Below are 13,368 nucleotides of genomic sequence, written 5' to 3'. Positions count from 1 at the left end.
GGGGACACAAAGAATATTTTAGGATTATGGAGTAGTCCATGAGGGTGTATCGTCTGAGCCAGTTGCCTTGAAATGGTTCTGGATGTTGGATCATCTGGGCCATGGTGTCATCGGAGACCTTTCAGGTGGTCTTGGCTGGTCAAACCTGATGTATCTTAATCTGGAACAAATCCATAGCCTCTGGCTTTCTGTGGAAACAAAAGCAGAGCCTCCTTTCCAAAGCAACATATCCTTACATCCAAATTTTGAAGTCAAGGTACCTTTAAAATATACATTTTGGCATAACTCAACAGCTTTTGTAATCAAATGTTTTTCTGCAGTTAAAAATCCCAAAAACAACATAATCCAGATTCTCTGTGTAATATTCATCTTTATATGGCTTATTTTTATATTAATTTTACTGTCTCTTTAAAGACTTTATTTTTTAAAACTATGTATTTGTTTATATAACTGTATATATCACCTTTTTTTGTCTCTTTCAAGCCTACGTATATTTTACACACATTGTAAACAATTACATCTGAATCTGTCTTATTGTGAATCTATTGCTTTAAACTGCAGCAGCTGTGGCTGCTGGCTCCACCCACCTCAGCTTCCCAACATGGCGGTAGTTTACCAGAAACCTCTTTTTTTTTTTTTTTTTTTTTTGTACTAGCAAAGGCTAAATCCACCATGCAGCTTAATGTGCCACTTGCAGAGGCCTCATTCCCGCCATACTGCAGGTTGAGCATGCACACCAGGAACCCGCCATAGTAGCTCAAACACACAGGCTGCCGCTAGCTTGAAAGAGACAACTAGGAGCTGTTTTTAGCTCCGTTTTAGAATCTTTTTACTCAGGTTTTAGGTGGAAACTCTTGCCAACACGTTGGGCGCCATTTGTAGCTAGAGTTTTCCTGCTTGGCCCACCTCAGGACAAATCTCTCTCACCTGCCAAACCCACAGCCACTCAGACCCAACCAAGTAAACACAGAGACTTACATTGGTTACAAACTGTATGGCCGTGGCAGGCTTCTTGCTAACTGTTCTTACAGCTTAAATTAATCAATTTCTATAAATCTATACCTTGCCACGTGGCTTGTGGCTTACCGGTACTTTACATCTTCCTTGTCCTGATGGCGGCTGGCAGTGTCTCCCTCACCCAGCTTCCTGTTCTCTCTCTTCTCCTCTCTGTTAGTCCCGCCTATACTTCCTGCCTGGCCACTGGCCAATCAGTGATTTATTTATTGACCAATCAGCAACACATTTGACATACAGACCATCCCACAGCAGTTAGTCTTAAGGCAAATATATGCAAAGTCATCTTTCCTTTTCTGTCTTCTAAGTTTGTAATTTCTCTTTTGATTATTTTAATTTTTTCAATTTTACTTTTAATTTTTCAAATAAAAATCATTTTATGTGAACACTTCAATTTAAAAAAAAATTCACTTTGTCTTTTGGAATTATAATTATATCATGCCCCCTTCCCTTTACTCCTTCCCAACTCTCCCATGTGCCCTTCCTTGTTCTCTTTCAAATTCAATGCCTGTTTTTCATTAATTGTTGTGGTATACATATGTATGTAAATAAACACACACACAAATATACACCTAAATACCTGAATACGACCTATTCAGTCTGTTTAATGTTCCATGTACACGTATGTTTTCAGGGCTGACCATTTGATATTGAATAACCAGTTGATGGGGGCTCTTCCCCGGAAAAGACAGTTTCTCCCACGCTCAGCATTCTTAGTTGCCTGTAGTTCTTTGTGTACGGTTGAAGCTCATGGCCTCGCCCCGTTCCTCCACGTGAGCATGTATGTTGTTGTCCTTGTTCAGCTCATGTTGAGGCAGTCATGTTGGTGAGACTTCAGCTTCTGACATCCTGGGACACAGTCTCACAGCAAACTCCTTGATCCTCTCTGTTCTTACCATCTTTCTGACTGCTTTTCCACGATGATCCCTTAAAATTTTTGTTTTGTTTTGTTTTTCGAGACAGGGTTTCTCTGTGTAGCTTTGCGCCTTTTCCTGGAACTCACTTGGTAGCCCAGGCTGGCCTCGAACTCACAGAGATCCGCCTGGCTCTGCCTCCCGAGTGCTGGGATTAAAGGCATGCGCCACCACCGCCCGGCGATCCCTTAAAATTTTTATCCTTAAGTTTTCATTCTGTTATGAACCTGCCATTCTTTAGCTTTTATGCGCAGTGTTCTTTCTTATCTAGTACTCAGAGTTGTTACTGGGGTTTTGAAGAAAACTAATGTACTGCTTCAGTGGAACTTCTTATTCGCAGTCACTTAGACTGGGCTTCCAGTTAGAAGCTTTTTGAAGAAACGCTTTCCCCTCTTCTTTCAAACGCACTTTGTATTAGATAATAACCTGCCACCCAGCAAGAGCCAGTGGATATTTTCACTTTTCAGATGACGATTTTGCCCCAAAGCTTAAGGATGAAAGATTGAGAGGCCAAGTTGGTATTGCTACAAGACTCGCCTAGTTCTGGTTTTGCTTTTTTAATTTTCTTTTGTACTTCTTAACAGTAAAGCGTGGCGCCTTGTTTTGCAGCCTCCTTGCAGCCTTTCCTGGAAGCCTGTAGCAACTCTTTGTTTTTCCGGACTTGTTCTGTGCTGCTCCGAACCCCTAAACTTGATCTTCATATCCTAGAAAAGCTCAGTATTATCCTACAGAAGCTCTCCAAAATCAAGTAAGAATGTCTTTTTGTCACACTGTTCATTGATGATTGTATTGTGATTGCTTTTCAATCTCCATCTCAAACCAGTTCAACTTGATTGTTATGTTGCTCTAATTTATTATTCCAGTCTGTAGATATAGAAATTTAAGAGTCCTGAGTATTGATGATTGTCAGAGACAACATATTGGGGCTGGGCAGATGCTCGGCAGGGAAGAGTCGTTACTGCATGAGCTTGAGGACCTGAGTTAAATCCCCAGGAATCACATATAAAGCTGACTGTGGCTGTGTGCACCCATGAGCCCGGCAATGTGGAGGATGGAGACCGGGGGATCACTGGGGCTTGGGTTCACCAGCGTAACTCTGGGTTCAGTAAGAGACCTTGTTTCAAAGGAAGAAATCAGAGAATGATACATGGGATGCCAGACATCCTCCACACCCTCCTGCACATGCCCACATGCCCATTCCATACAAGACATACATACCGACAGACAGACAGACAGACAGACGCGCGCACACACACACACACACACACACACACACACACACACACACACACGCACAGACAGACAGACAGACACACACACACACACACACACTTTAAAAACACAGATTTTATAATAGACTATTAATCTTTGAATGTATAGTTGTTTCTTAATTGTTTCAGTTCATCTAAGAAAACTTTAAATACCAGAGATAGCATGCAAAAGTTTTATTTGAGATGTCTAGAGGGGACTTACTTATATATTGGGGGTTGGCTTTGGTTTTTACGGTACTGGGAACCAAGGGATAACTGCGTGACAGGCAAATGCTCTTCCACTAAGAACAAGTTTATTCATCAAGTGATAATATCAAACCAAATCACTACACACTGATACTTTATATATGAAGGTGAAAAAAACAAAGTGATAATAAAGGGGCATTTTAAAAAATTCCTTATTAGTGCACTGAAGCATGCATTTGCAAGACAGGCAAAAGAATGTGTGTATCTACATATGGAAGCCCGAGGTTGATGTTAGGTATCTTCCTTTTCTTCCTTCCTTCTTCCTTCCTCCCTTCCTTCTTCCTTCCTTCCTTCCTTCCTTCCTTCCTTCCTTCCTTCCTTCCTTTCTTTCTTTTTTGAGACAGGGTCTCTCACTGTATCTGGAGCTCACTGATTGGCTAGGCTGCATGGCCAGTGAGCTTTAGGAACCCACCTGTCTTCTACCTCCTTTAATAATGGGTTATTTGATCATTTCTCTTGAGGCAAACATACCCAGAGAAGGAAATAAAATAGGTGAACTCCTATTTTACATTTAAGATAGGATTATGATTGGAATGAAATCACTGAATGCCTTCTCCTCCTCTTCCTCTTCTTTTGTTTTGTCTTTGTGAGATAGGCTCTCTCTATCCTATCTATCTATCCTATCTATCCTATCTCCCTAGCTATCCTAGTACTTGATGTGTAGACCAGGCTGTCCTGGATCTCAGATCTACCTGCCTTTGTCTCGGAGTGCAGGGATTAAAGGTGCATGCCATCACACCAAGCTCAAATGTCTACTAAAGAGAAAGTGGTTGTAAAGTAGTATATTGTCACTTTAGATCCTTCAGAAAACTGGTTCTGTCTAACGGTGGGAAGGGGAGGTCCTTGTTCCTAGTAGTTACTCTCTATTAGTGAATAGGGTTCAGTTTTCAGGATATGAACTATTTCTTCTTGGCCTGTATTGTTTTTCCACTTTGGGCTTAGATCATAAAACCTACTTTTCTTGCATCTACATCCTGTAGTCAGCCATTTTCTCCATTGTGTTTAAAAACAAGTGCCATTTCCTCACATTTGCATAAGTTCTCTCAAGTTTATAAATAACTAAATAATAACACTATTCTTTTACAGGAGTAATAAGAAGCTCTTTGAAGTTTTTACCATTCACCTGATGCTTCAGGAAATACAAAGGACAACACATCCAGAGCACGCCTTTCTCTGCATTAACCTAAATTCAACTCTGTTCAATCTGGGTTTGACAAAATGTAACTCCCTGGTCTCCAGTACAAGCCATTAGAAAAGTGTGTGTGTGTGTGTGTGTGTGTGTGTGTGTGTGTGTGTGTGTGGTCTGTGTATGTATATATCTGTTCCTTATCTGTAAAAGTGTAAAAATCACCAAAGTAAGATTCTACAGAGTAAAGTTATCAGCAGCATCATTTATCATGAAAGATAGCCAGAAAAAATTTCAGCTATGTAAATGAGAGCATAGAAGGTATGGATGTTTTAGAATGTTTCAGTTTAAGGTAATAGTAATGTACAAGGTGGCATTTCCAGAACTTAAGGCATTGGGGTTACTTTTTATAAAAATATTTTAGGAGAAATCTTTCTTGAAATTATGTGATTATTTGGAATATAATTTTTTCTTATGTGGAAATAAACTATGCTATTATTTTTGCCCCTTAATATAGTAGAATCACTTCTTTTGGTAACAAAATACTTTTTTTTTTTTGATCAAGCTGACCTCAGACTTACAGACAGACTCCTGCCTCTGCCTTCCAAGTGCTGGAATTAAAGACATACACCACCACACCCAGTCAAGTGCTTATCTTTTAATGGTCTTATTTGTTTTATTCCGTTTTGCTCTTACTTGCTCTTGTGGTTGTTAGGTGGGTGCGTACAGCCCCAGCCCTAGAGTATATATGGTATAGATAGTATTTCTTTTATGGAATTGGGTGCATACTGTTAAGGATCCTAATGTCCTCCTGGTGTTGTTCTCTTAAGCAGCACAACGTGACCGTCTTTATCTTTTATCACTGGTTTTGGTTTGAAGTCTGTTTTGTCAGATATTAGAACACTGGCACCTGCCTGTGTCCCAGGTCCATTTATTTGGAACATCTCTTGGTGTCTGTCCTTCTTTGCTTTCTATTGCTGTGATGAAACTCTGACCGAAAGCAACTTGGAAAGAAAGGCCTTTCTTTATCTCACATGTCAAGCCTAAAGACAGTCAGTTCAAGGTATGCCAGTGTTACCCTGTAACAGGAACTGAGGGATGCTGGGAGAACCTGGCAGCCAGGTCTGCTTTGATATGTTAGCTGTTTGTCTCAGGTTTGAAACTTAGCAGTATATAATTAATTTTTGTCACCAAGATCCTTTCATCTTTTCCCTCCTGTTAAAACCCTTCTGCTACCCAGCCATCCCCTCTCTTGCTTTCGTGTCTTTTTTCTGTGTGTCCCATTTAATTTCATTGGAATTTCTGTATGAGTGTGGGTAGGAGGTCATTGTGGACCATAGGCAACGCATCAGTGGCTACACTTCTGAAGAAAATGACATGCCCTACCTGCAGCAACCATTAACTGCCAGTATCATCCCAGGGAGAGGTGGGGCCTCATGGGTCCCTCTTCCATCCGTGATGAAATGATGGGCTTAGTGATAGAGAGGTGTTACTCAGATAAGCACAGTGACAGTGAGTTCATGAGTGCAGCATCTATGTCGCAGCCAGAGGACATCTTTGTGCTGCACACCCCCTCATCCTCTGGCTCTTAGTGCCTTTCCTCCCCCTCTTCTGTACTGCTCCGGAGTTTCCCCAGGGGTGGAGATGTCCCTGTAGGGCGGAGCACTCCTCACCTATCCTTGACGCTATGGCCAGTTGTGTGTTTCTGCATTCCCTGTCTGTCTCCTGTTGCAATAGGCATCTCTGACAAAGGCTGAGTGCAGCATTCATTTTAAATGGCAGACTGGGAATTAAGAACAATTATGTTTTATAAACTGTGTCTCTTTAAACACTAGTTTCAAAAATCATTTTGATAATTTGAAACCTTAAAATTAAGTAATGGCTATTTATAAAAATATCTGAATCAGTGGTGCTGGAAAGATGGCTCCATAGTTAAGAGCACTGGCAGCTTCCAGAGGATTCAGTTCCCAGCAACCATATGTGATTCACAGCAGTCTGTAACTCCAGTTCCAGGGCACCTGATGCCCTCTTCTGCCCTGTGCGGGCACCAGGCATGCATGTGGTACACAGACATCCATGCAGGCAAAACACCCATACACATAATCTTTTTAAAAACTCAGAATAATTTCCAAGTAAGTTGAAGCCCATGGCTGTAACTTTTTCCTATCTTAAAAATTGAAGCATTAACAGAAACCTGCTGTTCCTGAATCCAAAGCCTACTTAGAGATTTGTTTTTCTTACATAATTCTAGTCAATCTGGTCAGTTCCAGTAGAAATGGAAACATCAAAGGAATTAACTCATTTAGGACTTAAAAAGCAATACTTTGTGTCTTAAGGTCTACAGTTGTTTACACAAAAGTCTAAAAGCAGGTCTTGATAAATCCATAGTAGCTGGTTGAGATGAGGTCAAACCAGAAAAACGTCTGTGGCTGTTGTTACTGTTCATTCTATAAGATAAATACAGGATCACATGCAAGATGGGCCATTGTGCTTTGAGTATTGTCTGGTATTTGACTTTGAATCTCTTTCAGACATCAGCACACCCCCAGAGCTATATCCTCGTACTTTTGCAGACATAAATGTAAGCAGCTGGGGCAGGAGACTGAGCAAGTATGGACCCTGGTGTCAAGGAGCGGGGACTGCAGACTGAGTTGCTTTAGACCTGTCAGGCTCCCTTGCTGCAGATGCAAAGCCTTTGCAGAGCCAGTGGTCAAGGTGAAGAAAGGATGCAGGCTATCTGGTGCTAGTCTGCTTGGCTATGCGAGAATCTTACGTAGGACCCCTGCAGACCCACGGGCGCGCTTTTCCTGTGGGAGCCAGACCTGAACTTCCCTTCTGCACTTGGCAAACCTCAAAGCACATTCAGACCTTTAACTTTCCCAGTGTGTCCGCAGGTCCCAGCCCTGTCAAGTTATCCCTGTAAGAGCTGAGTTTGAGGAAGGAAACAAAGAAGGAAAACCCACACCGACCTCACCAGCAAGAGCAGACCTTATTTAGCCTGTGAGGGGCATCCCAAGACCCAGCAGCACTGTGACGAGAATGTAAGAGAACACACGGCACATGGTTTGAGTGGGGTTTTTTATAGCTAAAGGTAAGTTAGGGACAGAGTAGGGAAATAAGCTGGTTTTGTTTTTTCTAGATAAGCTTTTTTTTTTTTTTTTTTTTAATTCGAAACTACATGAGATGGGATAGGTCTTGCTGTCTTTTTCTGCAACAACTGGGATTGGGGTCAGCTGCTTTTCTTTTGCAACCTCTGGGAATTGTACAAATAGTCGACTTCCTGGAACTTTGAGCCACTTTCGAGCCTTGGTTTTAAGAAGAGGTGGGAATTTCCTTTTTTTTCAAATCATTCGTGTGTGTGTGTGTGTGTGTGTGTGTGTGTGTGTGTGTGTGTGTGTATCTTTTGTTGGTTTTTTACTCTTTTTCTTTTTGGGGGCCTGCCACCCACTTCCAAATAAATCACACACTGAGGCTTATTCTTAATTATAACTGCCTGGCCTTAGCTTGGCTTGTTTCTTGCCAACTTTCCTTAACTTAAATTATCTCATCTACCTTTAGCCTCTGGGCTTTTCCCGTTCTCTTACTTCTGTAAATCTTACTCTTACTCCATTGCTGGTTGTGTAGCTGGGTGACTGGCCCCTGATGTCCTCCTTCTCCGGCTACTTCTTTTCTTTCCTCCTCCCAGATTTCTTCTTCTGTATATTCTCTCTGCCTGCCAGCCACTCCTATCCTTTTTCCTGCTTTGCTATTGGCCATTCAGCTCTTTATTAGACCATCAGGTGTTTTAGACAAGCACAGTAACACAACTTCACAGGGTTAAACAAATGCAACATAAACAAAAGAAACACACCTTAAAATAATATTCTACAACATATGTTTATATTCGTGTGTATGTATATATATGTGTATATATATATATATATACATGTATGGTGTATTTGTGTGTACACATATGTATACACACAGACAGATGATAGATAAGCATAGGGGCACCATTTCTTTGGATGTAACTACTTCCTGCTGACAGGGAGAATTGTCATTTTGGGATTCTTGGGTCTAGAGTGACTATGAGAGGAGCACTGACTATCTTGTCTAGTGTGGTAGACTGGGTGATAGCAAAAGGAGTCCAGGAGGAATCCCTCTACAAAGTTTAAAAGACAAGGTAAAAATGTCAGAAGGGTGTGAGTAAGGGGAGGGGCCTGGATGGGAGGGAAGCGAGAGCCCATCTGGAGGGGAAACTTGCTGTTGAGATTTTGTGCCTGGTTGGGCCCAGTACTGAACTAGTTTTGATATGTTGGTGTAGAAGCAGCACTGTTCCTCTAGGAGAGTGCATATCCCTCTGTTGACTGCAGGCAGGGGGTCTGGCTCTCTGCGGTTTTAGAGCCACTCAGTGACCAAAGAATCAGGTAGATCCTGAAGGGTGTCAAGCTGATCAGAAATTTCCTTAAGGCCTTCTCAGAGCTGGAGAGACAGGGGTTAATTGAGGGAAAGATTGAGGCCTCCCAGTTCCAAGCCTGAGGAGGATGCCTAGAGTAGTTAGTAAGGGGGTGACCCCATAGTTGTTTTCGCTTTTATTGGAATAAAGGCAAGCAGGGGGAGTGGGGTATCTGGAGGGATGAGAGAAATGGTCCCTGTCCAGTTACCAGGCAGGAAGATGTAGACGTTTGACCAGCAGATCTAGAACAGCCCTGTGCTGTGGACTAAGGCTGAAGCAGGTTACTGGGTGCAGTTTACCTTTGCAGTTGTGCCATAAGGAAAATGAGTGCCCTGGGGGTAAGGCGGTGAAAGGTTGTAACCTGACCTGGAGAGATTGGCTAATTGCGGGGTTTTCCTGAATTAGGTGGAAGGTACTGGTGTCAAAGAAAAACCGGTAAGGTGTGGGGGTGTTTAGGAGCCAGCAACTGGTAATGGAATCAGATAGGAATGAGGACGATTTAGGTTTTTGGAAAAGACTTAACTAGCCCTGGGAAATCAGGTCTCTTCTCTTGCCCTCAATGATATTGGGAACCTTGGGTAGATGCAAACAGATTGGAGGTAGGAAGGCCAGTAAAACAGACATTTCTGAAGAGCCTTGTGTTCTAGATGAGTCTTAAGTGCTCCTTTTTGGGGAAGTATGATGAGAGTGAGGTTACCTTGCTATGGCGGGAGGTCACTGACAGGGAGGGATGAAGGGAAGTGAGGCCTATGAACACAATAGGGGACCTGATAAGTTAGGGTTGCCTGGGCTTAGAAAGGTCCTTAAAGTAGGTACTGTGGGAGGAGGATAGTCTTTTATGCTGGAGAGAGTTGATTGATCATGATTTGTTTTCTTGAGTCCTCTAGACCCGTCTAGAAATATCCCTGTATGTTTCTGAATTCAGAACCAATCCACAGGACACCCTTTCGGTTGTTTAGTATTGTATGTGAGGGATGCAGTACAGAAAACCACCGAAATGGCCTGTAGAAATACAGTTATAGAGGAGTGGGGCAACTTGAATTTAGACATACAGATTCATGTGGGCGCCCTTGGAGTTTTGCTGCTGTGTGGGTAGTAAGGATGACTTTGAATGGCCCTTTCCGTTTTTGTTATAGGGTACTTGATGTATGTGGAGCATTGAGATTTACCTATTGTCCAGCCTCAAGATGGAAGTGTAGGTTAGGTAGGGGGTATTGGAGTTTCTGGTCTACCTATATCCAGAGGATTTGTTGGAGGTGTTGGAGGAGAGGAAAGTGGGGTGAGGGTGGGGTTAAGTGTTGAAAGGAAGGAACTGGCATTCCTAGGGTTATACGGGGGTCTGCCACATAAAAGTTCGAAGGTGTTCAGGGTTAAGGTGGGAGGGAAGGGACCTTCAGAAGGACCAGTGGAAGGAGTTTGATCCAGTCTGAGTGCAAGTCTCTGGATGGCTTGGTGAGGATCTCTTACTCATGTGTTCTACTTTGCCAGAGGATTGGAGATGGCATGAAATTTGTAGGCCATTTTTGATGTTAAAGGATGTGGTTAGAAATGGTGAGATTTAGGAGGTAAATTTAGGGTCACTGTCTGATTGGAGAGAAGAAGGGAGGCCAAGTCTTGGTATCATATCTGTGATGAGGGCATGGGCAACTGTGGTTTTCTGTGATGGCCTCTGACTGTTGCAAAGAAAAGGTTCGTTGAGGGAGGTGAAGACTACAGTTGTCTGTGGACCTAAGGACAAATGTTTATAGATTGTTGTTAGGGATTGTGCTGGTCCAATGAATGATTGGTTGTCGATTCTTCAGTAACCATGGTTTCAACTAGCACTAAGCAGTTAGCTAAATTTGCAGTACCATGCACAGTCTTTCTCTTGTTGACTGGACCTTAAGTCCAGTTAGAGAGTTGGTTACTGCCAAGGTATGCATGCCACTACTGAATCCTTAGGGTTCTCGTGCCATGCTGGTTGTTGATGTAGTTCATAGACATCATAGCCTGGTAGTACTGTGGGTTCCCTCCCTCTTTTGGAAGCTTGTGTGGTACCTGCTGGTATCATGAAAGCTAGTCCTTAGGGACGGGGCTTTCAGGTCAGGGGTCTCTTCAGCAATCAGGACTTACCTTCTACCTCTTGGGGGTGACCAAGAGCAACAGCAAGAGGCTGTATGTTTTGGTAGTCTCTTGGACAGTCCTGGCCAACAACTCAAAAGGCTTTTTATGCCGGTATTTTTTTTTTAAGGTGGTCTTTGACTCTTGGAGGAAGCATCATCAGCCCAGATGAGAAAAGCTCATCAAAACAATATATGTGCATTTATACACAAAGTTATGTATATAATAGGTTGAAGTTTTGGTTTTTTTGTTTGTTTGGTAAACAGTTAATAGTATGATTCATTGGCTTTTTCAGACATCCTTAATGTTATTCTACCTCCCTCTTTCTTCTGTATTTACCTCTCTCAGCCTTCTCTGAAGAGTCCCCTTCTGCATTTCCCCTAGCAGATCACTAGATCCTGCTGGTCTCCCTTTACCTCCCTTCCTTCCCTAAGCACCCTCCCCCTTTTCTCATTTCCCTGATCAGGTCACTGGTACCCTACTATTCCTCTCTGTTGCTCCCCAGCCGCCCCCATCCTGGCAATGGTTCCATTTCATGTTCCCGGTTTCTGTAGTTACTACAGGCTGTGTACTCAGATCTAAAGATTTGGAGCTAGGAACCTTCAATGAGAGAGAACATGCCATGTCTGATGATTGTCTTTCTGGTCTGCGTTGCCCCACTCCATATGATCTTTTCTGCTTCCATCCATTTACCTACAAAACTCATGTTAGTCGTTTTTCTTTACAGCCAGATAGTATTCCCTAGTTTATATGTACCACATCTTCATTATCCATTCATAGGTTGTAGGACATTTAGGTTGTTTCTGTTTCCTAGCAATTGTGAATGAGCAGCAGTGAACATGGCTGAGCAGGTGTCTGTGCAGTAGGATGTCAAGTCCTTGGGCAAATGTCAGGGAGTGACATAGCTGGGATTATATCGTAGATTTATATTAGCTTTCTGGGAATTCTCCACACTGATTTCTCCAGCGGCTGTAGCGAACAGAGGGGCTACTGCCCATTGTGTAGGCCTGAATGGGCCAGAGATAGTTTCCTACCTGAAGCATCCCTCAAGGTCAGAAATGACACTGGAGCGAACTTCCTGAGAGCATCTCAGGTGTCGCTGAGGGAACGATCCAGAAGAAGGAAAGACCCCACCTCAGGTCTGAAGTGAAGTCCCAGGGTGCCACTGGGAGATCAGCAGGGGCTCTCACCTACTTCTCTGTTCATCAAGGAGAACGGCCAGTGTTGGGAGGAAACACCAAAGATGGATCTTGCCTGCTGGAGTTCAGGTTGCATGCAGGACCTTGTGAGAAAACCCCACCTGAAAAACCTGAGAAAGTCAAGGCTGGATCCATGGTGGGTGAAGGTCTGAGTTGAAGAGCCATGTAAACATAGTAGGGCTACCAGAGCAGGACCTTTTCAGCAAGTCAGATAGAACCTACTGGTGGCTGCCGCTGGCATCTCTAAGCCAAGACTGGCCATTATCCTTGTGTTTCCTTTCCGAGCCCAGGCAGCTGTGGGTCTGCACATGCCAACCCAGAAGTGGCAGTTGCTCCAGCCTGGCATCCAGCTGCCTCCTGCTCTGTGTCACTGCTGCTGCAGTTTTCCCATCCATCAGCAGAATACATACTCCCTTCTGAGATGCTGACCATAGTATTGTTAGTATAGACTTCTACAAGGGACAGAGGCTGGGAGATGCTAGGGGACCACATTGCTCATGGAGTTCACTGATGAGTGTTTCCCTCCCAGAGAAAGTGGAAGGGAGCCTTTCTCTCAGTTTGGGCCACGAAGATGCACCTGTGTAGGAACAAAGAACACATCAAGGGCCAGTTTCTTGTTTTGGAGTCAAGCTAACATACAGATTATCATTTAAAAGTCTCTCTGAAAAGTGTTCCATTTGGCTTTGACTCTCACATAAGCATTACATATGACAAGAAAAGACCAAAAACACTGGAGTGTGTCAAGTAGTTGTCTCTATTTGGTTGTGTTCTGTCTGCCAACTTAATATTTAAAGCCAACTTCTGCCTTCAGGAAGTACAAACAACTGTCTAAGGCATTTGTATATATGACTATCTTTCTTTCCTGTAGGAAGGGCTCTCGTAGAGAACACAGCCAGCATTACCATCTACCCATGCTCACCCCCCACCCAGCGGAGTCCCGAGATCATTCAGGAAGCATTTTATTTGTGCTCAGTGGGCAGCGACAGAGTGCACTCTGGTACTAAATAAAGCACTTGTGACTTGCAGAAGAATTCTTGGGCTGCAGCTGCAGTGAGCAGCCATC

The 13,368-nt window shown here is 43.2% G+C and overlaps 1 protein-coding gene across 3 annotated transcripts in view; it reads left to right on the top strand.

Moving 5' to 3' along the window:
* Ccdc138 (coiled-coil domain containing 138) overlaps positions 1-5,083 on the top strand; it is a 66,916-nt gene extending 61,833 nt beyond the window's left edge. For all 3 annotated transcript variants that reach the window (XM_059282113.1, XM_059282114.1, XM_059282112.1), the window contains 2 exons: positions 2,538-2,676; positions 4,532-5,083. In XM_059282113.1, the coding sequence (XP_059138096.1) occupies positions 2,538-2,676; positions 4,532-4,697 (305 nt within the window). In that variant the 3' untranslated portion in view covers positions 4,698-5,083. The remainder of the gene's footprint in view (positions 1-2,537; positions 2,677-4,531) is intronic.
* Positions 5,084-13,368: the final 8,285 nt, after the last annotated feature.

Source organism: Peromyscus eremicus, chromosome 16_21 (assembly GCF_949786415.1).
Source record: "Peromyscus eremicus chromosome 16_21, PerEre_H2_v1, whole genome shotgun sequence".
Taxonomy (NCBI): domain Eukaryota; kingdom Metazoa; phylum Chordata; class Mammalia; order Rodentia; family Cricetidae; genus Peromyscus; species Peromyscus eremicus.
This window is presented reverse-complemented; position numbering and strand designations above follow the sequence as displayed.